The sequence below is a fragment of the Bos grunniens genome, chromosome 12 (genome assembly GCF_055505025.1).
Source record: "Bos grunniens cultivar Pamir isolate PY7600 chromosome 12, Bosgru_T2T1.0, whole genome shotgun sequence".
Classification (NCBI taxonomy): domain Eukaryota; kingdom Metazoa; phylum Chordata; class Mammalia; order Artiodactyla; family Bovidae; genus Bos; species Bos grunniens.
In genome coordinates this window covers 12094773-12121606 of record NC_141176.1, presented here as the reverse complement: position 1 = coordinate 12121606, position 26834 = coordinate 12094773, and the positions used below count along the sequence as shown (strand labels likewise).

The window sequence follows — 26834 nt, the reverse complement described above, 5'->3', positions numbered from 1 at the left end:
AACTCATGTTCATTGAATCGATGATGCCATCTACTCATTTGATACTCTGTCACCCCCTTCTCTTCCTGCTTTCAGTCTTTCCCAGCATCAGGGTCTTTTCCAGTGAGTCGGTTCTTCATATCAGGTGGCCAAAGTATTGGAGTTTCAGCTTCAGCCTCAGTCCTTCCAGTGAAAATTCAGGGTTGATTTCCTTTAGGATGGACTGGCTTGATCTCTTTGCTGTCCAAGGGACTCTCAAGAGTCTTCTCCAACACCACAGTTCAAAAGCATCAGTTCATTGGCACTCAGCCTTCTTTATGGTCCAACTCTCACAGCCATACATGACTACTGGAAAAACCATGGCTCTGACAATACGGACCTTCATATATATATGAAGACTCAAAGGGCATCAAGGTATCACATAAATACATTGGGGGATAGGAAATGGGGTGTTAGGCAAGGGAAGTTTTGTGTAGTCAGTGAGTTGTGTCAGATTCTTTTGTGACCCCATGGACTGTAGCCCGCCCACCAGGCTCCTCTGTCCATGGGATTCTCTAGGCAAGAATACTGGAGTGGGTTGCCATTTCCTTACCCGGGGGACCTTCCTGACCCAGGGATCAAACCTGGGTCTCCTACATTGGCAAGTAGATTCTTTACCACTGAGCCACCAGGGACGCCCAGGTAGGGGAAGGGGGTGTGTGAAAAAGAGTTAAACTCTCATCCTACATGATGGGAAGTTGATGAATAACGCCTAAAAGTAAAACATCAAGACAGTACCAGAAGGATAAAGGTGAACACCAAAGAAACAGGTTTATAAAGTTGAAAGTATCTCTGGTAGTAGAAAGTGAGGTATGAGAGGCGTGAATTGGGGCTGATGATTTTTTCTTTCAGCCTGTTTGACTCTTCAATCTGTGAGCCTTTAGGTCTCTGATGATAATTCAAACTAATTTTTTCAAGTAAATACAGTCCAGGCACCTGATTAGTCAGGAACACATGTGAATAAGCCTTTTATTAAATAAATCAGTAGAAGCTGTAAAGGCTACTCTCCTGGTGGCTTTGACAAAGAGGGTGTAACTCGTGGTTGATGCAGATTGGCGGGGGCTGGGGGGGGGGCATTTAGTTCTTTCTTCCAATCGTTTTTCCTCTAGTTATATGTTAGCTTCCCCCACCCCTTTAAATCATAGGCTTCAGCTCTTTAAACACAAAGTAATGACTCTTGATTGAAAGCAACATGCCGTTGTTTGAACTTTGAATAAATTCAAAGATTTGGTATCACCCCAATTACAGGGCACACATCAATCTTTGAATCTGTGAACACAGAAGTTCTTGAAACCTAGTACAGTAGGGAGCACATATACATCAAATTACATTGCTCGAAGGAGTGAATTTTTTATATAATTTCATCTTCCTTCTGAAAATGCTCTTGGTTATTTTGCCTGACAGTTTTTCTACCCCCTCTGAACCTTGATGCTGTGCCTCCAAGCTGTCCCCACTGTTCATGGGAACTGTGCTCTGAACACTGTGGCAAGGACTTCCCTTTAATCGTTAGGGAACTAATCCCTAAATGTAATTTATACCTCTCTTCTAAATCCACCTGGATTACAAATGTAATGGAAATTTACTTAACCTCCATCCTCTCTACAGTGTTCAAACATTTAAAATGGATAGACAAGGATTTGGCTAAGTTTGGAGGGAAATCTGGCCATGGTTTTTACTTCCTTAATTCAATCATATATTCTACACGGATTTATTTTCAAATCCGAAAACTTCACTTCTGATTATTTTTCAAGCCTTACCATTACCACCATCACTGTGCTAAGTCACATCAGTCGTGTCCAAGTCTTTGGGACCCTATGGACCGTAGCCTGCCAGGCTCCTCTGTCCCTGGGATTGTCCAGGCAAGAATACTGGAGTGGGTTGCCACGCCCTCCTCCAGGGGACGGGATCTTTCTGACCCAGCGAACCAGCATGTCTTTTGTCTCTTACATTGGCAGGCAGGTTCTTTACCACTAGTGCTACCTGGGAAGCAACCTACCACCACCCTTAAAGTCCTTTTCAGCCACTAATTGCCTTTTCTGATGCACGACAATACTTTTTAGCATGAAGGATAACATTCTTGCTTTCTCCTCACTGAGACAGACAGAGCCACTGTTGGATTTCCTCATCCTCTTTATGCCATGGAATTAACTTGCACAGTGGGGGAAGGAAAAAAGGCTGTAGGAAAACCGATATTTAAAATAAGTTGGCTTACTTTGTTTTCGTGGGAAGCCCAAAGGCAGCGGTGGTGGTGGCGCAGCTTCCTGCTACTTCTTATGGAAGAGAGCGTGTAAGTGGCAGGCCAAATGCACTGATTAGCTAGGCAGAGCTAGTCATCCCAACCACTTCAGTAGCTGGTCATTTTTGGCAAAGAACCCAGGGTCTATGAATAATTCAACCCACTTCAGTTAGGTCCTAGAGGGAGGATCTGTCAAAAATGATATATGGTGCAAAACTTCGGCCAAGACTGACCTTATATCCCAGGCAGCGTTTCCAGTGCCCAGCAGTGCATGACTTACGGTAAGCATATTGGCTGTATACGAATGGCCATCTGGGGATGGCCAATTCAGCCGGGTGGTCCGGTTACCACAGTAACTGGCTTTCTTTACCCCCTGCTGTCCCTGGACACTACCTTCCTTTCCTCCTGCCCCTGTATGCCCCCTAGGACCACTTCTTGCCTAGATGCGCAGCTCACACAGGACCACAGGGCTATGCTTCCCATCCTGGAATCCTTCCCAAGTTCCTAAAGGCTCACAATGATTTTTTTTTTTTTTTTTGCTTTTATTTAATTGGAGGGTAATCACATTACAATATTGTGTTGGTTTCTGCCATACATCAACATGAATCAGCCATAGGTGTACATGTGTCCCCTTCCTCTTGAACCTCCTTCCCGCCTCCCACCCCATCCCACCCCTCTATTTTTCAAAGAAAAGAAAAAAGGGCACTTTCTTTTTTATGCTGTGGGCTCCTCAGACAAGTCAAGAACCACACGCGTCTTTTTCCCCTCTTCCTCAGTGTTTCATGTAGAGATGCTCACCCATGTTTGTTGAATAAATAAGAGAGATGTTGAGGTTGTCAGGTGGCCGTCTTGAAAACCTTCAGTTGCGAACAGGAAATTCAAATGCCAAGCTTCTTATTCTTTTGTAAACTACATTGGACAAATTCAATGTGGACATTCTAGGTTTCTCATTCTAATCAGAAATGTTAATGAGATAATGGAGAAAAGAGAATATCTTCAATAAGTGATGCTGGGAAAACTGGACAACTACATGTAAAAGAATGAAATTAGAACATTTCCTAACACCACACACACAGATAAACTCAAAATGGATTAAAGACCTAGATGTAAAACTCCTAGAGGGAAGCATAGACAGAACACTCTTTGACATAAATCACAGCAAGATCCTCTATGACCCACCTGCTAGAGTAATGGAAATAAAAACAAAAAGAAACAAATGGGACCTAATTAAACTTAAAAGCTTTTGCACAATGTAGGAAACTGTAAACAAGGTGAAAAGACAACCCTCAGAATTGGAGAAAATAATAGCAAATGGAACAACTGACAAAGGATCAATCTCCAAAATATACAAACAGCCCATGCAGCTCAATACAAGAAAAATAACCCCATCAAAAAGTGAGCATAAGGCCTAAACAGACAGTTCTCCAGAGAAGACATGCAGATGACTAGTAAACGCATGAAAAGATGCTCAACATCACTCATTATTAGAGAAATTCAAATCAAAACTACAATGAGGTATCACCTCACACTGGTCAGAATGGCCACCATCAAAAAATTCTATAGACAGTAAATCCTGGAGAGGGTATGGGGAAGAGAACCCTATTGCACTCTTGGTGGGAATGTAAATTGATTCAGCCACTATGAAAAACAGTATGGAGATTCCTTAAAAAATTAGGAATAAAAGTACCATGTGGCCAACAATCCCACTCTTGTTCATATTCCCTGCTGCTGCTGCTAAGTCACTTCAGTCATGTCTGACTCTGTGCGACCCCATAGACGGCAGCCCACCAGGCTCCACCGTCCCTGGGATTCTCCAGGCAAGAACACTGGAAACCATAATTGGAAAAGACAGATATAGCTCAGTGCTCATCTTAGCACTGCTTACAGTAGCTGGGACATGGAAGCCACCTAGATGTCCACTGACAGATGAATGGGTAAAGAAGATGTGGTACATATATACGGTGGAATATGTATGACTCAGCTGTAAAAAAGGATGCATTTGAGTCCATTCTAATGAAGTGGGTGAAACCTGAAGCTTGTCATACAGAGTGAAGTAAGTCTGAAAGAGAAAAGTACTGTGTATTAGCACATGCATACGGAATCTAGAAAGACGGTACTGATGAACCTGTTCGCCGGGCGGCAGTGGAGAGTCCCAGGGATGGGGGAGCCCGGTGGGCTGCCGGCTATGGGGTCGCACAGAGTCAGACACGACTGAAGTGACTTAGCAGCAGCAGCAGTGGAGATGCAGACAAAAACATGAAGACTTGTGGACACAGTGGGGGAAGGAGAGGGTGGGATGAATTGAGGGAGTAGCCCTGAAACGTACATTACCATATGTAAAATAGGTGACCAGTGTCACCCAGCATTTGCTGCGTGACACAGGGAGCCCAAATGCAGGGCTCCGTGACAACCTGGAGGTGGGGTGGGAATGGGAAGTGGGAGGGGGGTTCAATAGGGAGAGGACATAGGTATATCTATGGCTGATTCATACTGATGTATGGCAGAAACCAACATAATATTATAAAGCAATTATTCTTCAATTAAAAATAAATTAATTAAAATTTTTTTAAAAAGGGTAGACACATAAACAAGTATCTTTGAAGTACCTTTAAAGTTGGCTGGACTTATAGCTGACCTTGCATAGTAGAGAGAGAAAACTTTGTTACAATGTGAAAAAAAAAAGAAATTGTAATAGGAGATAGAAAACAGACAAAAATCTTTAAGAGTATGGTTTCTTTGTAGGTTTGTGGTTTGTTTTTTTTTTTTAAGAGACATTGGAGGCCAAGATGTTGTAAAAATAAGGCTATTTTAAAATCGTTGCCCTATGATCAGCTCAGGTAGAAGCTGTGTGGAGCAGTGGGCAGAGCAGAGATTTTAAAGCCAGAAGGAAGGCCTGATTTTGAAGGCTTTTTCTATCACTCTCCAAGTCCATTATTATACCACCTCTGTAAGTCTCCGCTTTCTCATCTCTCAAAAAGAATCCAAGGCCTTTGTAGTTGTCAGTATTAAAAACGCTATCTATAAGTCCCAAACAGGGACTTCCCTGGCGGTCCAATGGTTAAGATTCTGAGCTTCCAATGTCAGAAACTGGGATCCCACATGCTGGGTGGTGCAGCCAAAAAAAAAAAAAAAAGGTGATTAACAGGACTTCCCAGGTGGCGCAGCGGTAAAGAATCCACCTGCCAAAGCAGGAGATGCACACGATGTGGGTTCGATCCCTGGGTCAGGAAGATCACCTGGAGTAGGAAATGGCAGCCCACTCCAGTATTCTTGCCTGGAAAATCCCATGGAAGAGGCGCCTGGCAGGCTACAGGGTCGCAGAGAGTCAGACACGACTGGGCAACTGAGCACAGCAGCATAGCACGCAATTAATGAAAAACTAAAAAGACAGGCAGGATTCCTGACACAGTGCTGCCAACTGGTGATGATGAGGGTGATGGTGGTACTCGGGGATTTGGGGGAAAAGTCAGTAAACTCCCAGAATTTTCGGGGAAACAACTAGAATTGGAGCTGGGGACTCTGGCCCCCATATCACATTACCTTCTCCTTCCCCGCCTTTTCACATTCTTCATGACCCAGAGTCCTGCCCCACTGCCCCGGTCCTCACCTCACCTTTTCCTGTCTTGAGGGCTCCTAATAATAACAGCCACTGTGGAGCAACTACTAATGGTGTGCAAATAATGTTTATGATTCTCAGATGCTCTTCTTATCCTCATTTGGCAAATGATGAAAGCAGGTCTCAGAGAACTAACTTGGCCATAGTAAATCATAGTTAGGAAATTTCAAGCCAGGATTGTCTACCAGGCCACTCCAGTTTCAAGTCGGTGCTGATTCTACTGTGTTATACCATCACTCTTGTAAGTTTCTAGGAAGGAAAAAGAATTCCAGCGATGAAATATTTTCAGATAAACTCTTAAGTGCTAAAACACTGACCCATCTCGGGAAGCTATTAATATCAAAGAAAATGAAAGGAACTTAGATAATTCTCTGACGCTAAAGAATCACAGCGTAACATACATCTATCTGACAGTCTCTGTGTTTTCCTGACAAAAGCATAACTGAGCGTCTAACCTCAAGACTGGAATTGGTCAGCCCCGGACCTTGTGAAGTGGGTCCCAGAGTTCTGTTCTAGGCGAATGATAATTTCATTTAAGCAGCATTTTAAGCTGCTTAATTTTAAGCAGCATCTGTGCTTTATTTGGGTCCTGTTTTTATATCAGGCAGTAATTTAACACTCGGCTTGTGTCTTGACTTCTTTGCAGATGTTACCCCTCCACAGACAGCTGGGTATATAGAAGTTACCGATCTCCAGTCCAAGAGACTTCGATACATCCCAATTCCCAGGTAATCCATTTTCATTTTCATTCTTAGCTTCTATGTCAGATTAAAAAAAAAAAAAAAAAAGAATGAATTCTTACCAAGTACCCTGAATAAATGTGTGCTTTTTGCTTCCTTAAATAGCAGGCTCTTTTTCTTTCTTTCATATATATATATATAGATATATATATAGTTACAGTTTGTTTTTATCTTGCTGCTCTGCCATTTTTATTTGAACATTGGAAAAATGTTCAAATGTTACCTAGGTTTAAGTCTTAACAGCCTTCAAGTGTTCATTTCTTTTTTTTTTTATCTATCCTTATGATAAAACTTTTTGAAACAGCATTTTTATCACTGAAAAAATTTTCGTATTTATTGACTTCATACATTAGTTTTCTGAGGTAAATGTATTCAAGATGTCAAAGGAATTTAAATCTCATTTTTTAAATATATTTTTTTATAAATATAACTGTGTATCTACAGTCATGAAGGCCATGCAATAGTCAAAGGATTCTAGAGATTTGGAATAGATTTATTGCCAGTGGTTTATTGCTGTTCAGCAGTGGAAGCAAAGCATTCAAACTAGTTAGAGTCAGGGCATATATAAAAAGACGACCAATGATATACCATCTCTTCCTTGAAAACACCTGTGTCCCCACCTCCAGCCCATCCCCTTCTGGATGCATCCACGCCTGCTCTCCTTTTCCTCAACCTCGGTGTGCACCTGCTTCTGTATGGATTGATGTCACATGCCCCTCACATGTCCTCCCTTACAAACAGCCAAGGCCTCAGAACACAGTGGTTAAAGCCTCACTGGAGTCCTGGGCAGAGGAGCCTGGGGAGCCGTCCACTCTCAGAGCAAGGGCAGCAACACATGTCTGTCCCCAGCCGCCTTCCGTGCTTCCAAAGAAAACATCGCTCAGTATGACAATACAAAATAAGTCAGAAACACTGTTTCATCTCTTAGGACCCTTTATTTAGCCGGTTCAAGAAATGTGAATAATGAAATCATTTTTCAAAGAAATAGATTTATTTACTTGTCCTAACGTGTACAAGAATGTCTTTCTGGAGCATCTCAATGTGTCAATTTAATGATAAATGGCTTTTAGTCACTTGGGGAAATTTCTTATTCCATTGCATGTTCATTAAAATATACTATCAGTTCAAGTAACAAAATCAAAGAATAACTTTTTTTTTTACATTTCTAAAGCACAATAATTATTTTTTCAGTATTCCTCTTCATTTCTTCCCCAGCCTTAGCTTTATATTTTAGTGTTTTTCTCTGTTAACTTGCAGTATGAACCATATGTTATACCTGCCGTAGAAATAATACCTGGAAGAACGGCTATATATATAAATGCAGCCAGTGCCAGCTGGTCACCATGCTGCATTCATTTAGTGCTGTGCCGTCCAATAGAAACAGAACGTGAGGCATATATGTGATTTTATGTTCTTAGTGGCCAAAGTAAAAGAGTGCACAAAGAAAGCGGTGAAATTACTGTTAATAGTATTTTATTACCATTATAAACTATTTTGACACGTATTTGATATAAAAATTTTAATGATATTTTGCTTTCCTTTTTTCTCCTGAGTCTCTGAAACCCAGTATAAATTTTACATTTACAGAACATCTCGATTGGAACTTGCCTTATTTCAAGTGCCACGTGTTTTAGAGTCTGTTCATTGTCAGTATATCCTGAGTTTCCCTCAAGATTAACTGCTGCCATTTTTGGTGTATGTGTAATCCAAGGGAACAGCCCATCTGGGTTTCAGTTTTGTTGCTGGTTTGCTTAAATTTAGTATTCTGTTAGATAGCAGGAATTTTCCATTTGATGGCTAACTTCAAATAATAGAAAACAGTAAAACTATATGTAACTGTACGGCCAAAAGGAATATATCACTTTTGCTCTCAGTACAAGTTAAGTGTTAGTCCTGAAACTTTTGTTGCATTTGTAAGACCATACTACTTAGCACTAATATATGGGTATGTGTAAATCTGGACTTCGCTCTACTGTAATTCTCTGTGTTCCTTAAAGACCTTGTTATCATAGATAAGAGGAATGTGCTTTTTTTTTTTTTTTTTTAAGGTACAGAAGAGATTCTAGATGTAGTGTGCAAGCTGTAGTAAATATGACTTCTTCAGCAATTTTTTTGACATATTGAAGAGATTGCTCTGGTAAATTTAAAGTTTCATGCCAGAGAGTGAAGTGTGGAACCAGTAGGTGCCGTGCTCAATAGAATCATACATCTTGAGCATTTGTGGCAGATTTACTCACATCATAAGTGATTAAATTTCATTATTCTTGAATGGGCTTTTACTTCACCATCTGTACCTAGTTTTTTTCCTAAGGCAAGTATTTTTTGAGAGAGCACCGTAAGATGAATCCTCTATTATATCAAAAGTTGCCTTGAATCCTTCTAGTACTGTAAAGTATTGGGTTGGCCAAAAAGTTCATTTGAGTTTTTTATAAGATGTAGTGGAAACTATAAGCAAGGTGAAAAGACAGCCTTTAGAATGGGAGAAAATAATAGCAAATGAAGCAACTGACAAAGAATCTCAACAATATATAAGCAACTCCTGCAGCTCAATTCCAGAAAAATAAACAAGCCAATCAAAAAGTGGGCCAAAGAACTAAACAGACATTTCTCCAAAGAAGACATACAGATGGCTAACAAACACATGAAAAGATGCTCAACATCACTCATTATCAGAGAAATGCAAATCAAAACCATAATGAGGTACCATCTCGCACTGGTCAGAATGGCTGCTATCCAAAAGTCTACAAGCAATAAATGCTGGAGAGGGTGTGGAGAAAAGGGAACCCTCTTACACTGTTGGTGGGAATGCAAACTAGTTCAGCCACTATGGAGAACAGTGTGGAGATTCCTTAAAAAACTGGAAATAGAACTGCCATTTGACCTAGCAATTCCACTGCTGGGCATACACACTGAGGAAACCAGAATTGAAAGAAACACATGTACCCCAGTGTTCATCGCAGCACTGTTTACAATAGCCAGGACATGGAAGCAATCTAGATGTCCATCAGCAGATGAATGGCTAAGAAAGCTGTGGTACATATACACAATGGAGTATTACTCAGCCATTAAAAAGAATACATTTGAATCAGTTCTAATAAGCTGGATGAAACTGGAGCCTATTATACAGAGTGATGGAGAAGGCGATGGCACCCCACTCCAGTACTCTTGCCTGGAAAATCCCATGGATGGAGGCTGGTAGGCTGTAGTCCATGGGGTTGCTAAGAGTCGGACACGACTGAACGACTTCACTTTCACTTCTCACTTTCATGCATTGGAGAAGGAAATGGCAACCCACTCTAGTATTCTTACCTGGAGAATCCCAGGGATAGGGGAGCCTGGCGGACTGCCGTCTATGGGGTCCCACAGAGTTGGACACGACTGAAGCGACTTAGCAGCAGCAGCAGCATACAGAGTGAAGTAAGCCAGAAAGAAAAACACCAACACAGTATACTAACGCATATATATGGAATTTAGAAAGAAGGTAACGATAACCCTGTATGCAAGACAACAAAAGAGACACTGATGTATAGAACAGTCTTTTGGACTCTGTGGGAGAGGGCGAGGATGGGATGGTTTGGGAGAATGGCATTGAAACATGTATAATATTGTATGTAAAACAATCGCCAGTCCAGGTTCGATGCATGATACAGGGTGCTCAGGGCTGGTGCACTGGGATGACCCAGAGGGATGGGATGGGGAGGGAGGTGGGAGGGGAGTTCAGGATGGGGAACACATGTATACCCGGGGCGGATTCATGTCAATGCATGGCAAAACCGATACAATATTGTAAAGTAATTAGCCTCCAATTAAATAAATTTATATTAAAAAAAAAAAAGAAGCAGAAACCAAAACAACTAAGAATAAACATAGGTCAAGATTCTCAAGCTTGGTATTATTCATGGAAATGCAAATTAAAGCAACAAATGCACATATTTAAGTTATCAATTTAGAAAAATAAAAGTACAATTGCATTTAATGCTGGAAAAAAAAAAAGATGTAATGGAAAAACCTGAACAAGCTTTTTGGCCAACCCTATAGCTCTGAAACCCTTGGTCCATCCTACAGTTGTTATTCTCTTTATATAAACACTTTCTAAGATTTCCATATCTCAGAGTAGCTGGCTTTGTCACTCTGTGTTTAGTATCCACTGAGGCAGACTGATAAAAAGATTAAAGTAGTCTTGATTTCTTCAGTATAAAAATTTACCTAATATATAGTAGTTTTGTGGTTTCTGCAAATCTACCGTGATACTTTATTGTTTTAATTATCAGATCAGACCATCTCTTTAGACCATTTATTTTATAGAGAAAATACCAGATATATTTAGAAAGCCAACAGTGGTCATTAGAATTTCTAATCTGTATTTCTTTTGTATAGTGAGAGCCATACTCAGATAAAGGAAGTGTGCAGTTGACTCTTACAGGGAAAAGTTGCGTCCCTTGAATTGACTGTATATATTAGAAATATGTATATGCATGAAACATATAAGAAATATATAAACTCTTTATTATAAATCCATATAACAATCTAACTTAGAAAAGGCAAAATGTCAAATAAATGCAGTTAAACACATAAACAAGACTTGAGTTTCAGCATAGACCTTAGACCCCTGGGAAGTGAGTCAGCTCTGCAGGAGACTGAGGTATGAGTTGGTTTAGAGTTCCTTTCTTCCTGACAGTGAATGCAAATGTCATCCAGGATCTACAAATGCAAGACACGTAAATCGGGCTTCCCTGATAGCCCGCTGGTTGAGAATCCGCCTGCCAGTGCGGGGGACACAGGTTCTGTCCCCAGTCCGGGAGGATCCCACATGCCATGGGGCAGCTAAGCTCACACACTCAAGAGCCTGTGCTCCACAACCAGAGAAGCACCGCAGTGAGAAGCCCGCGGACCTCGACTGGAGAGTGGCCCCCTTGTGCAAACAGAGACCTCGACTGGAGAGTGGCCCCCTTGTGCAAACAGAGGAGGCCCACGCAGAGCGAGAAGAAAATAAAAATTTTAAAAAGAATATGTAAATAACCAGTAAATAACTATATATTTTTTCCTTCCAGATGAATCTGTTGGTCCCTTAGTTTTTAATGTGCTTTTAATGTGTTTTTAAACATTATATTTCTATTGAAGTATGGTTAATTTACAATGTTATATTAGTTTCAATTGTACAGCAAATTCACTCATATGTATATACATGTATGTATATGTTATACATATATATATTCTCTTTCAGATCCTTTTCCATTATAGGTTATTATAAGACATTGAGTGTAGTTCCTTATGCTGTACAGCAGGTTCTTGTTGCTTAACTATGAGAATTCTTTACAGCAAGTTGAACGTAAGTTGAGCTGAACTAGCATCATTCCCTGGGCTTCAATCGGTTGAACGCCGTGATTCTTTTTCAGGTCAGACTCTCTCTCACCATATACCACATGGCTGTCTACTATCTCGGACACAGACGCACTGCTGGCCGAGTGGGGCAGAGGTGGCGTTGTCACTGTTGATATGGGAGGCCGTGTCCGGCTTTGGGAAACCGGCCTTGAGCACCTGCAGCGGTCACTCATGGAATGGAGAAACATGATTGGAGAAGGTGACAGACACATGCAGGTACCGCTTGAATTGACCTTACCTCTTGAGGGGGCACATTAAGTTATCAATTATTTGCAGATGCCACGGTCATAGAAGCTTCTGGCCCAGAGACTCAAATGTAGTTTGCTAAAACAGCTAAAATAATGTGGGGACTCAGGAAAAGACAAGTCTATCATTTGACATAGTGAAAAAGTAAAAATGTGCCTTTTCTGTCTGTCAGCGCTTAAATATATAGGTTCCTCACCTCATAACATGCAGATGTAATCATCAACTTTTATTTTTTAACCTTAAGCTATAATCAGTTTCCAGCTCCACCTTTGTATCCGTTCTCAGTTCTGCCACGTCGTCAGCATCCCCCCATGCTACCAAGGAAACAGAAACCCCGAGCATCTAAACGCAGCGCATTATTTTAAGGCCAGAACCTTTAGACTGGAGAAGATAAGCAGAATTATGCATCCCATAGAGGCGTGTTTTTACCAGCTCTCTTATTTCCAGAGAATGGAAGTTTAGCAGTCGTAATAAGTAGACCCAAACCTGCACTAGAAGGAAATATGGGAACAGGTCACCAAAGAGGGAGAAAACTCCACCCCTCCAGAAGTAACTCAGTCACTACCTAATCTGATTGCTGTCTGCAACTAATGTGAACAGTGTGGAAGGCTGTGTACCCATAAATACTAAACCGTGTTATGAAAGGATTTGTTTTATCTGTAATTTATTTATTTTAACCTTCAGAGGAAAACTCCTTTGTTTATATTTCATTCTTATCCAGCAAAAAGAAAGGTAGGTTCCTGCCAACTGTGCTGCTCTGTAAAGAACCAGTTAGTGATACAGACGATAAGATAAGAGACTTTGACATCTGATTATTAATTGCTATTTTATGTGGTTATTTTTATCACTTCCCTTAGAGAAGAAACATACATATATTGTGTATGCATGAATGAGTAACACATCTTTTTAGCTTATAGGAGCATTTTGAAAATCATAAACAAATACAGGCCAGCAACCTCAAAGTCTTTTGAAAGGGTATGACTATATTAATTCAATTCAATTCAATTAATTCAATTAATTCAATTAATTCAATTAAGCTGAAACAAATGCATTACTCTAAAATAAACAATGTTCATCGCAGCACTGTTTATAATAGCCAAGACATGGAAGCAACCTAGATGTCCATCAGCAGATGAATGGATAAGAAAGCTTTGGTACATATACACAATGGAGTATTACTCAGCCATTAAAAAGAATACATTTGAATCAGTTCTAATGAGGTGGATGAAACTGGAGCCTATTATACAGAGTGAAGTAAGCCAGAAGGAAAAACATAAATACAGTATACTAACGCATATATATGGAATTTAGAAAGATGGTAACAATAACCCGGTGTACGAGACAGCAAAAGAGACACTGATGTATAGAACAGTCTTATGGACTCTGTGGGAGAGGGAGAGGGTGGGAAGATTTGGGAGAATGGCAATGAAACATGTAAAATATCATGTAGGAAACGAGTTGCCAGTCCAGGTTCGATGCATGATGCTGGATGCTTGGGGCTGGTGCACTGGGATGGCCCAGAGGGATGGTATGGGGAGGGAGGAGGGAGGAGGGTTCGGGATGGGGAACACATGTATACCTGTGGTGGATTCATTTTGATATTTGGCAAAACTAATACAATTATGTAAAGTTTAAAAATAAAATAAAATTAGAGAGAAAAAAAAATAAAAAAAAAAAAATAAAATAAACATGTCATTAAGTGCAATGGATCTATCACAGTAACAGACTGGATGTTGGTTGCTATTCATAACAGTTATTAGAAAATTAATTAACTATGGTTCTGCTTATGTTATTATTCTAAAAATTAGTTTCTTCTTTGTCTGAATTAAGGTCCTTTTTTCATTACAGCAATTGATGAAAAGTAAAAGTCACTCAGTTGGGTCTGACTCTTTGCAAGCCCATGGACTACACAGTCCATGGAATTCTCCAGGCCAGAATATTGGAGTGGGTAGCCTTTCCCTTCTCCAGTGGATCTTCCAAACTCAGGGATCGAACCCAGGTCTCCCGCATTGCAGGCAGATTCTTTACTGGCTGAGCCACTAGGGAAGCCCTATTGTGTTTGAATGTCTTAGGTTATATTTCAATTTCTCATGTGTTGCAGAGATCAAAGGTCATGGTTTCCCCATGGCTAAGGTTTGTGGCCTAAATTAAGTTTCCTTCACAACAGAATTTTTAAAAGGAGTATCACTCATGATTTGGATAACTAGTCTTCACCACTACAAAAGTTAACCCCTGTGTGTGCTTTAACCTTGTAGCTCTCCTCTTCCCGCTGACTTCCTGAAGCTGCTGTGCACCTTTGTGCTCCCAGCTCTAGCATGATGATTGGTACATGATAGACAACATGCTTGTTTCTCCTCATACCCATGTACACGAAACTGAAGCTGTAACTCTCTCAATTTTTTGTTGGTCTTTATGTAACTGACTATTTATTGAGTGCATATATATAGTTTCTGGGCTTCCCTGGTGGCTCAAATGGTAAAGCATCTGCCTGCAATGCAGGAGAGACCTGGGTTCAATCCCTGGGTCGGGAAGATCCCCTGGAGAAGGAAATGGCAACCCACTCTAGTACTCTTGCCTGGAAAATTACTCAGACAGAGGAGCCTGGTAGGCTACAGTCCATGGGATTGCAAAGAGTCAGACACGACTGAGCAATTTCATGTATAGTTCCTAAGTTAGAAATGCACAGAAGTATAGCATATAATATCTCAAAAATAATCAAAATACTCTGCTATAGTATGTAGGGCAGTATCTGATCCTTCTACAGACTATACATTTTCTGGGAAATGTGTAACATTATGTCTCCAGTTTAAAGTTCAGCTATCATAGAAATAAGGTTTATTCAGTAATAAAGTTACATAATTTAGAATGGAATGATAGTTCCATTTGGAAAATGAGAGTAGATGTTATCCAGTGTTTTTCCATCTCCCGATATTCCGTGATACATTTTGTTGATACTGAAAATATATACTTTAGCAAAAATGTGTCTTTTACAGCTACCTTCTTAATAGATCCTTCAGCCTCTTGCTCATTGTGCTGCATGCTAAGTTGCCTCAGTCGTGTCTCTTTGCGACCCCATGGACTCTAGCCTGCGAGGATCATCTGTCCCTGGGATTCTCCAGGCAAGAACACTGGAGCGGGTTGCCCTGCCCTCCTCCAGGGGATCTTCCTGACTCAGGGGATGGAATCTGCATCTCTTATGTCTTCTGCATTGGCAGGCGGGTTCTTTACCACTAGCACCGCCTGTTGCTCATTATGGACCTTTTATTGGACACAGATCTGCTCCTGATCTGCGTGCTTGGAAAATACCTTCCATAGAAGTACTGAGAAAAGAGAATTAGGTTCTAAGTAACATGCTTCTCATTTACTGACTGCCAGCAGCTTCCCTGTCAACAGCAGAGTAACCTGATCTCCATCTAGTGGCCAAATGGACTTACTTTCCATCACAGAAATTAAAAGGCCTGGTTTACACTCTGGGGGTATGAAGAAGCCACAGATCTGCTGGTAGGGGAGGTTTGTACATACCTGTTTTAGATGGTTCTCATTGGTCATGAGATGCTCCGTTAGGTCAACAGTGAAGGTCAGGCAGACAACCTGCCAGGCCATTCACCACTTATTGACCCCCATCTTTCCCTGATTCCTTTTCCTGGTGTCAAAAGAACTGTTTATCTTTTAGATCAACTCTGTCCATTGCATACTTTATTCCTACCCTTTATGACTTTGATACATTTCAGCCTTCTTGAGGTATTAGCTTTAAAGTCATTGTTGCTTTGAGTTTCAGTTTTTGTTGAATGCATTCATTGATAGTTTTCTTGTGAGTACAGCTTGAAAGGAAGTATTTTTTGAGCTGAATACACCGTGTGTTCACTAATTTTACGCGCTTTGATAGTATGGGGTGTTTGTATTAGAGTAAACAACTGAAACAGCAAACTCCAAGTGCCCCCACAACTGTAGCTCGAGAGCCGCTACTAAGGACCCATACTCACTACTTTTAGACCACGTTTTCAGAAGCGCAGGTTAGTTATGTGCAAAAGTTCCCGGACTGGGTTATAAAGTGTTCTCTATAAAGCATAGTTTCCATATTTTTATTTAGTTACATTCAGATCCTTCCAAGAAGGCTATTAAAACTATACCACAGTTTTCCTCAAAAAGCAAATAATCTCTCTCTAAAAAAAGCTCCTGGTGACTATTCTTGTGGGAGCAGGAAGGCTAAAAGATTACAACTTTCAAATGTTATTGTCTAGTTACAATAAACTATCCCAAGTGGCACAGTGGTAAAGATTCCACCTTTACCGCCAGGCGACACAGGTTCAATCCCCGGGTCAGGAAGATCCCCTGGAGAAGGAAATGGCAACCCACTCCAGTATTCTTGCCTGGGAAATCCCATGGACAGAGGATCACACACTGAGCATGCAAACACAAGCAAGCACAATAAACTAATCAGAAACGAATCCTTCATTCTTACTAGTAGAATATCTTTGAGGCCTTTGAATAATACTGCCTTAAGTATATACTTTAAAAATTGATAGACTCTTTGAAACAGTGTGGGATGGAACATATTGATCCTTATGGTTAAGAGAGTGTGTGGCACACGATAGATACAGTGATTATTTGAAAATAGTGGCACAGACAAAAATATATAGGAAGGATAACTAGTTAATATTAAGCACCTCTAACCTTTTAAAGAAGATATGCTTAGAGTATGAGTAAATGTCATTTTCTGTAACTAGGCCTGGGTTTTGCTTTAACTAAAAGTCCAACAGTTATGATTTTTTAAGATTTTGGTAAGAATGTTAAGGCCCACTTCCGGTTTTGGAAACCACAAGATTATTTAACAGGTACTCTATTAGCAAGTTTAGTTTTTCACTGCAAGTTACATTACCTCCAGCTCTTCTGTGGAAGTTTGCAATTCTTTGTTGTTTTTAAGCAGCATCGTCCACCCTTGACTTTGGTCACTAATTCTGAAAATAGTCTGATTCAATGGCTCACTGTTATAGAATGATACACATTTTATAGGACTGTTATACATACACGTATCTTTGGGAATCTTCCTTGGCCCAGAAAAGCAATACTTCTTAAATTTTTTTTAAATAATTCCTCACCGTATCTCCTAGTCATGGATCAGTAGAACTTGTTTTCATCAAGATGGTCTAACTCTTTGACTATGTGGTAACAGTTGGGCAAGGCCTCTAAAGATTTTTCCTTTGTTTATTGTTGTTAGAGAAATCCCAGCCATAGAAATTCCTTTTGAATCTAGACTTTGAACAGCATTTCCGCTCACCTTAGAAAATGCAAGGCCCTCTGGGGAGAGTAGTACCCAGGAGAGGGCTGATAGGCCAGCTCTCTGGGCGATAGGGGGAGGGGAGTGCAGTTTATTGTTTTGTCAGTTTTCAGGGAGTAAATACTCCTCCATGACTGATTTAAAGCTACCAATGGTTAACCGTCTGCTCACAAAATCCATGACTATTTAGCAAGCATCTCTTGCAAACAAGTACAGTTTGGCTCCAGTATGCCCCTGGCTTAATCAAGCCTTTAACTAACTCCCCAAGGAGAATTATGACAGCTACCTAACCACAAGGTCCTTCAGAAATAAGACAATGGAAAGGCAGCTAAGAGAGAAAGGCAAAAGAAAAGGGGAAGAGGTACTACTGAGGAAACAGATAAGGTAGAGTCATGTCACCTCTGAAAGTGTTGAAGCCTGCACCTGTCCCAGCTGCAAACTGGCAATGGTCTTCTTGAACCGGGAATTCAGTTAGAGCAAAGAGTTGGAAAGAAGCCTATACTCAAATGGGATGATACTCATGGGTTCGTACATAAGGGGCTCCTTTCTTATAAACTTTCAGAAGGAACTTGCCAGTTGATTTTTACATTCCTCCAGTAGTGCTTCCGTTGGATCACAAAGTTGTCAGTAACTGCTAAATGGAGCTAAAATTAAATAGGCAGTCAGCTTCCCAAGACAAGCAAATCAACAAGCTTATGAGTTTAGAGAGTCCATGAATTTTCATTAAATTTTTATGCATACCCAACAAAAAAGATAACTCTATAAATTATGAAAATCATCAATATTAGAGTTTTAAAGTAATATTAAAAGTAGAAACATTATTTAGCTTTTATATTTTAGAAAAGGCTTAACCTAAGGAAATTGCTTTTCAAATCACAGAAATATTTCAACTCCTTTCTCTCATAACCACTTTAATTTAAGATCCTTATTTTATATGGAGCTATATTTCCAGTGCGTACTGTCTGAGAATATAATCAGCAAGAATGGAAGTAATTTGGTCTTCCCAGGTGACTCGATGGTAAAGAATCCATCTGCTAATACAAGAGACTCAGGTTCAGTCCTTGGGTCACGAAGATCCTCTGCAGAAGGAAATCACAAGCCATTCCAGTATTCTTGCCTGGGAAATTCCATGGACAGAGGAGCCTGGTGGGCTATAGTCCAGGGGGTTGCAAAAGAGTCAGACATGACTCAGTGACTAAACAACAGCAGCAAAGAAGTAATCTTAGTAATGTTCATTTAAAATATAAGGAAAGGAAATCAGTTCTGTAATGTATCAGTTAAAAGTTGAGGTATCAAATGCAATGAATATGTTGATGGTCAATGACTCTAGAATTTTTGTGGTTCTGAGCTCATTTTATATATTTAGTTATGTGTAATCAACACATCACAATGACTAGAAATAAAACCTTGCTCTTATATAGAAAATTGTCATTTTATTCATAAGTGGTATAGCCTATTATTTAAGAGCCTAAAATTTTAAATGGTCAAACCCAGGTTCAAATCCATGTACCACTTTTTAAGTGATCTTCGGCAAATTACTTATCCTTTCTAATCCCCACTTTCCAGCCATAATATAAAGACAGTACCATTGTACCTTGCAAAGTTGTTGTAAGAATGAAATGCAATTTATACTTGATACAAAGTACTCAGTAAACAAATAAAAATTAGAAACTTAGAATATCAGTATTACTGGTCTACAGAATTCTTTAATGCTTCTCTGGAAACAAAGCCAAATTTAAAGGAAGCCGTGTTACCCAGACACCTGATATTATATCATGACCCAATGAGTTACGTAATTCATCATCAATCTTAGTGTTAAAAGTGGGCTTTGTTTATAATCCTGTTTAGGAAAAGTTTTGTCAGGCCCAAAAAGGAAATAGAAAAAAAATGGCCTGCCTAAACTTGTCAGCTGCAAGAAAAGCAGGAAACCAGTATTAGGACAACTAGTGTTTCAGTTCAGTCGCTCAGTCATGTCCGACTCTTTGCAACCCCATGAATCGCAGCACGCCAGGCCTCCCTGTCCATCACCAACTCCCGGAGTTTACTCAAACTCATGTCCATCAAGTTGGTGATGCCATCCAGCCATCTCATCCTCTGTTGTCCCCTTCTCCTCCGGCCCCTAATCCCTCCCAGCATCAGAGTCTTTTCCAATGAGTCAACTCTTCACGTGAGGGTTTCAGCTTTAGCATAAGTCCTTCCATTGAACACCGGGGACTGATCTCCTTTAGAATGGACTGGTTGGATCTCCTTGCAGTCCAAGGGACTCTCAAGAGTCTTCTCTAACACCACAGTTCAAAAGCACCAATTCTTCAGCACTCATCTTTCTTCACAGTCCAACTCTCACATCCATACATGACCACTGGAAAAACCATAGCCTTGACTAGACAGACCTTTGTTGGCAAAGTAGTATCTCTGCTTTTGAATATACTATCTAGGTTGGTCATAACTTTCTTCCAAGGAGTAAGCGTCTTAATTTCATGGCTGTAGTCACCATCTGCAGTGATTTTGGAGCCCACAAAAATAAAGTCTGACACTGTTTCCACTGTTTCCCCATCTATTTGCCATGAAGTGATGGAACCAGATGCCATGATCTTCGTTTTCTGAATGTTGAGCTTTAAGCCAACTTTTTCACTCTCCTCTTTAGTGTTTAGCCTTATTCAAAAGACAAATTTGTCTCCTATTGAGGATAGTTTTTTTTTAGAAAAAATGTTTTATTGGAATATAGTTGATTTACAATGCTGTGTTAGTTTCAGGTCTGCAGCAAACCGAATCAGTTATATATATATTCACTCTTTTAGATTCTTTTCCCATGTAGGCCATTACGAGTATTGAGTAGAGCTCTCTGTGCTATACAATAGGTCTGTATTAGTTATATGTTTTATGTATAGCAATCTGTATATGTCAGTCCCAATCTCCTCTAATTTATCCAATTCCCTTTCCCCCTATAACCATAAGTTTGTTTTCTTTTTTTTTTTCTAATTTTATTTTATTTTTAAACTTTACATAATTGTATTAGTTTTGCCAAATATCAAAATGAATCCGCCACAGGTATACATGTGTCCCCCATCCCGAACCCTCCTCCCTCCTCCCTCCCCATACCATCCCTCTGGGCCGTCCCAGTGCACCAGCCCCAAGCATCCAGCATCGTGCATCGAACCTGGACTGGCAACTCGTTTCCTACATGATATTTTACATGTTTCATTGCCATTCTCCCAAATCTTCCCACCCTCTCCCTCTCCCACAGAGTCCATAAGACTGTTCTATACATCAGTGTCTCTTTTGCTGTCTCGTACACCGGGTTATTGTTACCCTCTTTCTAAATTCCATATATATGTGTTAGTATACTGTATTTATGTTTTTCCTTCTGGCTTACTTCACTCTGTATAATAGGCTCCAGTTTCATCCACCTCATTAGAACTGATTCAAATGTATTCTTTTTAATGGCTGAGTAATACTCCATTGTGTATATGTACCACAGCTTTCTTATCCATTCATCTGCTGATGGACATCTAGGTTGCTTCCATGTCCTGGCTATTATAAACAGTGCTGCGATGAACATTGGGGTACACGTGTCTCTTTCCCTTCTGGTTTCCTCAGTGTGTATGCCCAGCAGTGGGGTTGCTGGATCATAAGGCAGTTCTATTTCCAGTTTTTTAATGAATCTCCACACTGTTCTCTATAGTGGCTGTACTAGTTTGCATTCCCACCAACAGTGTAAGAGGGTTCCCTTTTCTCCACACCCTCTCCAGCATTTATTATTTGTAGACTTTTGTTTTCTTTCTACATCTATGACTCTAGAGAAAAGCCTTTCTGATGCTGACCTTTGGAAATTTCTCCCTGCTAACCTTACAAGAAGACCCACTTGTTGGCAAGCCCTGATTTTATGCAAAAAAAAATTCAATCCACTTTTTAATACCTGATTCTTAACTGTTAATGGATAGCCTCTTGTATAAAAGATGGAAGTCAAAACAAATGAACAGAGAAATAAAGCTTATACAGAAAGCAGAAAAACATTTCACAAAGTGAAAATTTATATTCTCAGAGATAAGACAAAATAAAATAAAAACTTGATGCTATTTTAAGATGGTAACCTTCAAAGAATAAGAAAGAGTTCTTGGAAATTAAAAGTGGTAGGAGAAGGCGATGGCACCCCACTCCAGTACTCTTGCCTAGGAAATCCTGGATGGAGGAGCCTGGTGAGCTGCAGTCCATGGGGTCGCTAAGAGTCAGACACGACTGAGCGACTTCACTTTCACTTTTCACTTTCATGCATTGGAGAAGGAAATGGCAACCCATTCCAGTGTTCTTGCCTGGAGAATTCCAGGGACAGGGGAGCCTGGTGGGCTGCCGTCTATGGGGTCATGCAGAGTCGGACACGACTGAAGCAACTTAGCAGCAGCAGCAGAAATAAATTCAACAAAAGGATTGGACATTAGAGAACTCTCACAAATGATGAAGAAATTGAAAATAGAAGAGAGATGATAGATCTTATCAGACTAATACAAATTCCAGAAACAGAAAATGAAAGAGCAGGAAATTACCCAAAAAGTAATTTAAGAAAATTTTACTAAAGGACAGACATTCAATTTAATAAGTGGAAAACACATACACTCATGCATACACCCCAAAGCATATTCTCCTGAAACTTTAGAACCCTTTGAGTAAAGAGACAAAGCTGAAAACGTCTAAGCTGAGGGAACTGGGAAACAGGTTATATAAAATTTACTATAAATCCTGATGGCATTAGGCTTCTCCACAGCAGCACTGGAAACTAAAGGGGAGATTATTTCCAACCTAGAATTTTATACCCAGCCAAGTTACTAATCAAATGTGAAGGTAGACTAACAACTTATTAAACATACAGTCTCAGAAAACTTTCATTCTTTATCCTGCATGATGTACTCTCAACAAGAGGAGGGAATAAATTAACAGAGAGGAGGAAAGGGTGGAGAGGTCTTAGCCAAGGAAGAGGCAAAGGTAATTCCCAGCATGACGATGAAAGGATGTTCTGGAATGACAGCTGTGCCTGAAGACACCACTGCAACTCAAAGTGGGAAAATAGGGTTCCAGAAAGAACAGATATTGTAAGGGGGGAAAAGGGAACTGGTAATGTTGAGAGAATTTAACAGTTCTGCTGGAGAATTTGGTGAACAGTTAGTGAAAGAGAAATAAAGATAAGAATTAGTAAAGAGTACATGTTAGTGGAGAAAATGAAAACTATATAGGATAATAGTATGTAATAGTGTATATACATTATTGTGTGTGTGTGTGCTCAGTCACTAAGTTGTACCCAACTCTTTGTGACTCCAAGGACTGTAGCCTGCCAGGCTCCTCTGTCCGTGGGATTTTCTAGGCAAGAATACTGGAGTGGGTTGCCATTTCCTCCTCCAGGGAATCTTCCCAACTCAGGGATCAAACTGGTGTCTCTTGGCGTCTACATGCATAGGCAGATTCTTTACCACTTGAGCCACCTGGGAAATTCATATATACGTGTGTGTGTGTGTGTGTGTGTGTGTGTGTGTGTTATAGTGATCAAGACCATCCCCAAGAAAAAGAAAGGCAAAATGGTTGTCTGATGAGGCCTTACAAATAGGTGAGAAAAGAAGAGAAGTGAAAGACAAAGGAGAAAAGGAAAGATACAGGCATTTGAATGCAGAGTTCCAAAAAGTAGCAAGGAGAGATAAGAAAGCCTTCCTCAGTGATCAGTGCAAAGAAATAGAGGAAAACAATAGAATGGGAAAGACTAGAGATCTCAAGAAAATTAGAGATACCAAAGGAACATTTCATGCAAAGATGAGCACAATAAAGGACAGAAATAGTATGAACCTAACAGAAGCAGAAGATACTAATAGGTGGCAAGAATACTCAGAAGAACTATACAAAAAAGATCTTCATGACCCAGATAACCACAATGATGTGATCATTCACCTAGAGCCAGACATCCTGGAATGTGAAGTCAAGTGGGCCTTAGGAAGCATCATTTCAAACAATGCTAGTGGAGGTGATGGAATTCCAGTTGAGTTATTTCAAATCCTAAAAGATGATGCTGTTGAAAGTGCTGCATTCAATATCTGGAAAGCCAGCAAATCTGGAAAACTCAAAAGTGGCCACAGGACTAGAGAAGGTCAGTTTTCATTCCAGTCCCAAGAAAGGCAATGCCAAAGAATGTACAAACTACCGCACAACTGCACTCATCTCACACGCTAGCAAAGTAATGCTCAAAATTCTCCAAGCCAGGCTTCAATAGTACGTCATCCGTGAACTTCCAGATGTTCAAGCTGGATTTAGAAAAGGCAGAGGAGCCAGAGATCAAATTGCCAACATCCACTGGATCATCGAAAAAGCAAGAGAGTTCCGGAAAAACATCTGCTTTACTGACTATGCCAAAGCCTTTGACTGTGTGGATCGCAACAAACTGTGGAAAATTCTTCAAGAGATGGGAATACCAGACCACCTGACCTTCCTCCTGAGAACTCTGTATACAGGTCAAGAAGCAACAGTTAGAACTGGACATGGAACAACAGACTGGTTCCAGATCAGAAAAGGAGTACGTCAAGGCTGTATATTGTCACCCTGCTTACTTAACTTACATGCAGAATACATCATGTGAAACGCTGGGCTGGATGAAGCACAAGCTGGAATCAGGATTGCCGGGAGAAATATCAATAACAATCAAATATGCAGATGATACCACCCTTATGGCAGAAAGTGAAGAAGGACTAAAGAGCCTCTTCATGAAAGTGAAAGAGGAGAGTGAAAATGTTGGCTTAAAACTTAACATTCAGAAAACTAACGTCATGGCATCCAGTCCTATCACGTCATGGCAAATCAATGGGGAAACAATGGAAACAGTGGCAGACTTTATTTTTTAGGCTCCAGAATCACTGCAGATGGTGACTGCAGCCATGAAATTAAAAGACGCTCCTTGGAAGAAAAGCTATGACCAACCTAGACAGCATATTCAAAAGCAGAGACGTTACTTTGCCAACAAACGTCCATCTAGTCAAAGCTATGGTTTTTCCAGTCGTCATGTATGGATATGACTATTGGACTATAAAGAAAGCTGAATGCCGAAGAATTGATGCTTTTGAGCTGTGGTGTTGGAGAAGACTCTTGAGAGTCCCTTGGACTGCAAGGAGATCCAAGCAGTCCATCCTAAAGGAAGTCAGTCCTGAATATTCCTTGGAAGGACTGATGCTAAAGCTGAAACTCCAATACTTTGGCCACCTGATGTGAAGAACTGACTGACTGGGAAAGACCCTGATGCTGGGAAAGATTGAAGACAGGAGGAGAACGGGACGACAGAGGATGAGATGGTTGGATGGCATCACCAACTCGACAGACATGAGTTTGAATAAACTCCAGGAGTTGGTGATGGACAGGGAGGCCTGGCATGCTGTGGTCTATGGGGTCACAAATAGTTGGACACAACTGAGTTACTGAACTGACTGAACTGTGTGTGTGTGTATGTGTGTGTGTGTTATAATATGTGTGTGTGTATTATTATAATTAGAAATATATTAATAACTTACATCCTGCATATAGTAATGTATTACTGTACATATATAGTAATAATAAAGTGTACAGTAAGAGCATAAAGAATTTTATTTAACCAATGTTTGTTAGGAGAATAAGGGGAGGGAACATGAGATGTATGTTCTAGGTAAGATAGGTGAAATAATCTTCACCTTTCATCATAGGAAGTAAACAGATAATGTCTGCAATTTTAAAGAGAATGTAAAAGGATTATTTAAAATATAAAGGTTAGTAGTATGAGACGTGGTGAGCAGAGTTGAAGTGGCTGGCTACCTGTGGGGAGTGAGAATTGGGGGCAAAGATGGTAGAGGTCAAAATCAGAGGTTGCTGATTTTGTTATACATCTTGTAGTGCTATCTGGCTTATTAAACTGTTTATATTTATTATTTTGATAAAAATTTAAGATTGGTTTAGGACATTAACAAGTAGGAATTTACCAAGTAAATAAGAGGAATAAGAGCAGCCATGAAACAGAGATTTAATTTAACTCATCTGTGTGTCCTAGACACTTCTTGAAATACGTATTTTTTAATAAAACTGAGTAAACTGGTAAATTTTCCTTATTTCCCATCAAAATGACTCAAGAGGAGTACTAGGTCTGAATAAGACGGAGTAAGCCCATGCTTACCCTGTCTCTCACTGAATTTAACAATAAAATATGGACAAATATGAGCAGCTACTTGAGGTCTCTGAAAAGGAAGTGATAGCAGATGGATTGCGTAAGACCAGGGTTTGAACTGCCATTGAATTGGCTGTGTTTCCCCTTTCCCCCCCAGAATCTCCTGGGCCTGACTCAACGCCATCTGAAAATGGAAGTGGGTACTCTCAGCAAACTATTCATAGAAACGGAAGAGAACTTCCTCAGCCTGAGAAAAGGCATCTGTAGCCCGACAGCTGGCACCATACTTCATGGTGAAAGGCTGAGTGCTTTCCCTCTAAGACTGGGACTAAGACAGGGACGACCACAGCCGTACACCCATCACTCCTGTTCAGCATCAGACTGGAAGTCCTAGCCAGTGCAACAGCGAGAAAAATGAGAGGACGTATTCAGATTGGAAAGGACGACATAAAACGGTCACTATCTGTAGATAATATAATTACCTATCTAGAAAATCCCACAGAATCTACCAAAAAAAAAAAACCCAAACAACACCCAAAATAAACTGTTTCAACTAAGTGAGTTTAGCAAGGTCAAAAATTAATCATTTTTATATCCTAGCAATTAATAACTAAAAACCAAAATTTTAAAATATATATACCATTTACACAAAAAACCTCCACCTAAAAATGAAATACTTAGGTGTTTGTCTCTGTATAACCCCATCAGATCATATTGGTTCCCATGGAAGTCAGTATTTCTGAGGAACCAAGCAATATTATACAGCTCTGAGACCAGGATCTTTGGGGAGGCTCTTTTTTTTTAAGTTTTTTTTTCTTTTATGTGGACCATTTTTAAAGTCTTTATTGAATTTATTACAATATTTTTTCTGTTTCCTGTTTTGGTTTTTTGGCCCTGAGGCGTGTGGGATCTTATCTCCCTGACCAGGGATCAAACCCACACCCCTGCATTGGAAGTGAAGTGAAAGTTGCTGTCGTGTCCGACTCTTTGCGACCCCATGGGCTGTACAGTCCATGGGATTCTCCAGGCCAGAATACTGGAGAGGGTGCCTTTCCCTTCTCCAGGGCATATTCCTGACCCAGGGATCAAACCGGGGTCTCCGGCATTGCAGGCAGATTCTTTACCAGCAAAGACACAAGGGAAGTCCTGCCTTGGAAGGGGGA

General features: G+C 40.3%; 1 protein-coding gene across 2 annotated transcripts in view; it reads left to right on the top strand.

Moving 5' to 3' along the window:
- Window positions 1–26834, top strand: part of VWA8 (von Willebrand factor A domain containing 8) — a 390356-nt gene that overhangs the window by 251947 nt on the left and 111575 nt on the right. For both annotated transcript variants that reach the window (XM_086328813.1, XM_086328812.1), the window contains 2 exons: window positions 6517–6598; window positions 12007–12208. In XM_086328813.1, coding sequence (XP_086184939.1) covers window positions 6517–6598; window positions 12007–12208 — 284 coding nt within the window. The remainder of the gene's footprint in view (window positions 1–6516; window positions 6599–12006; window positions 12209–26834) is intronic.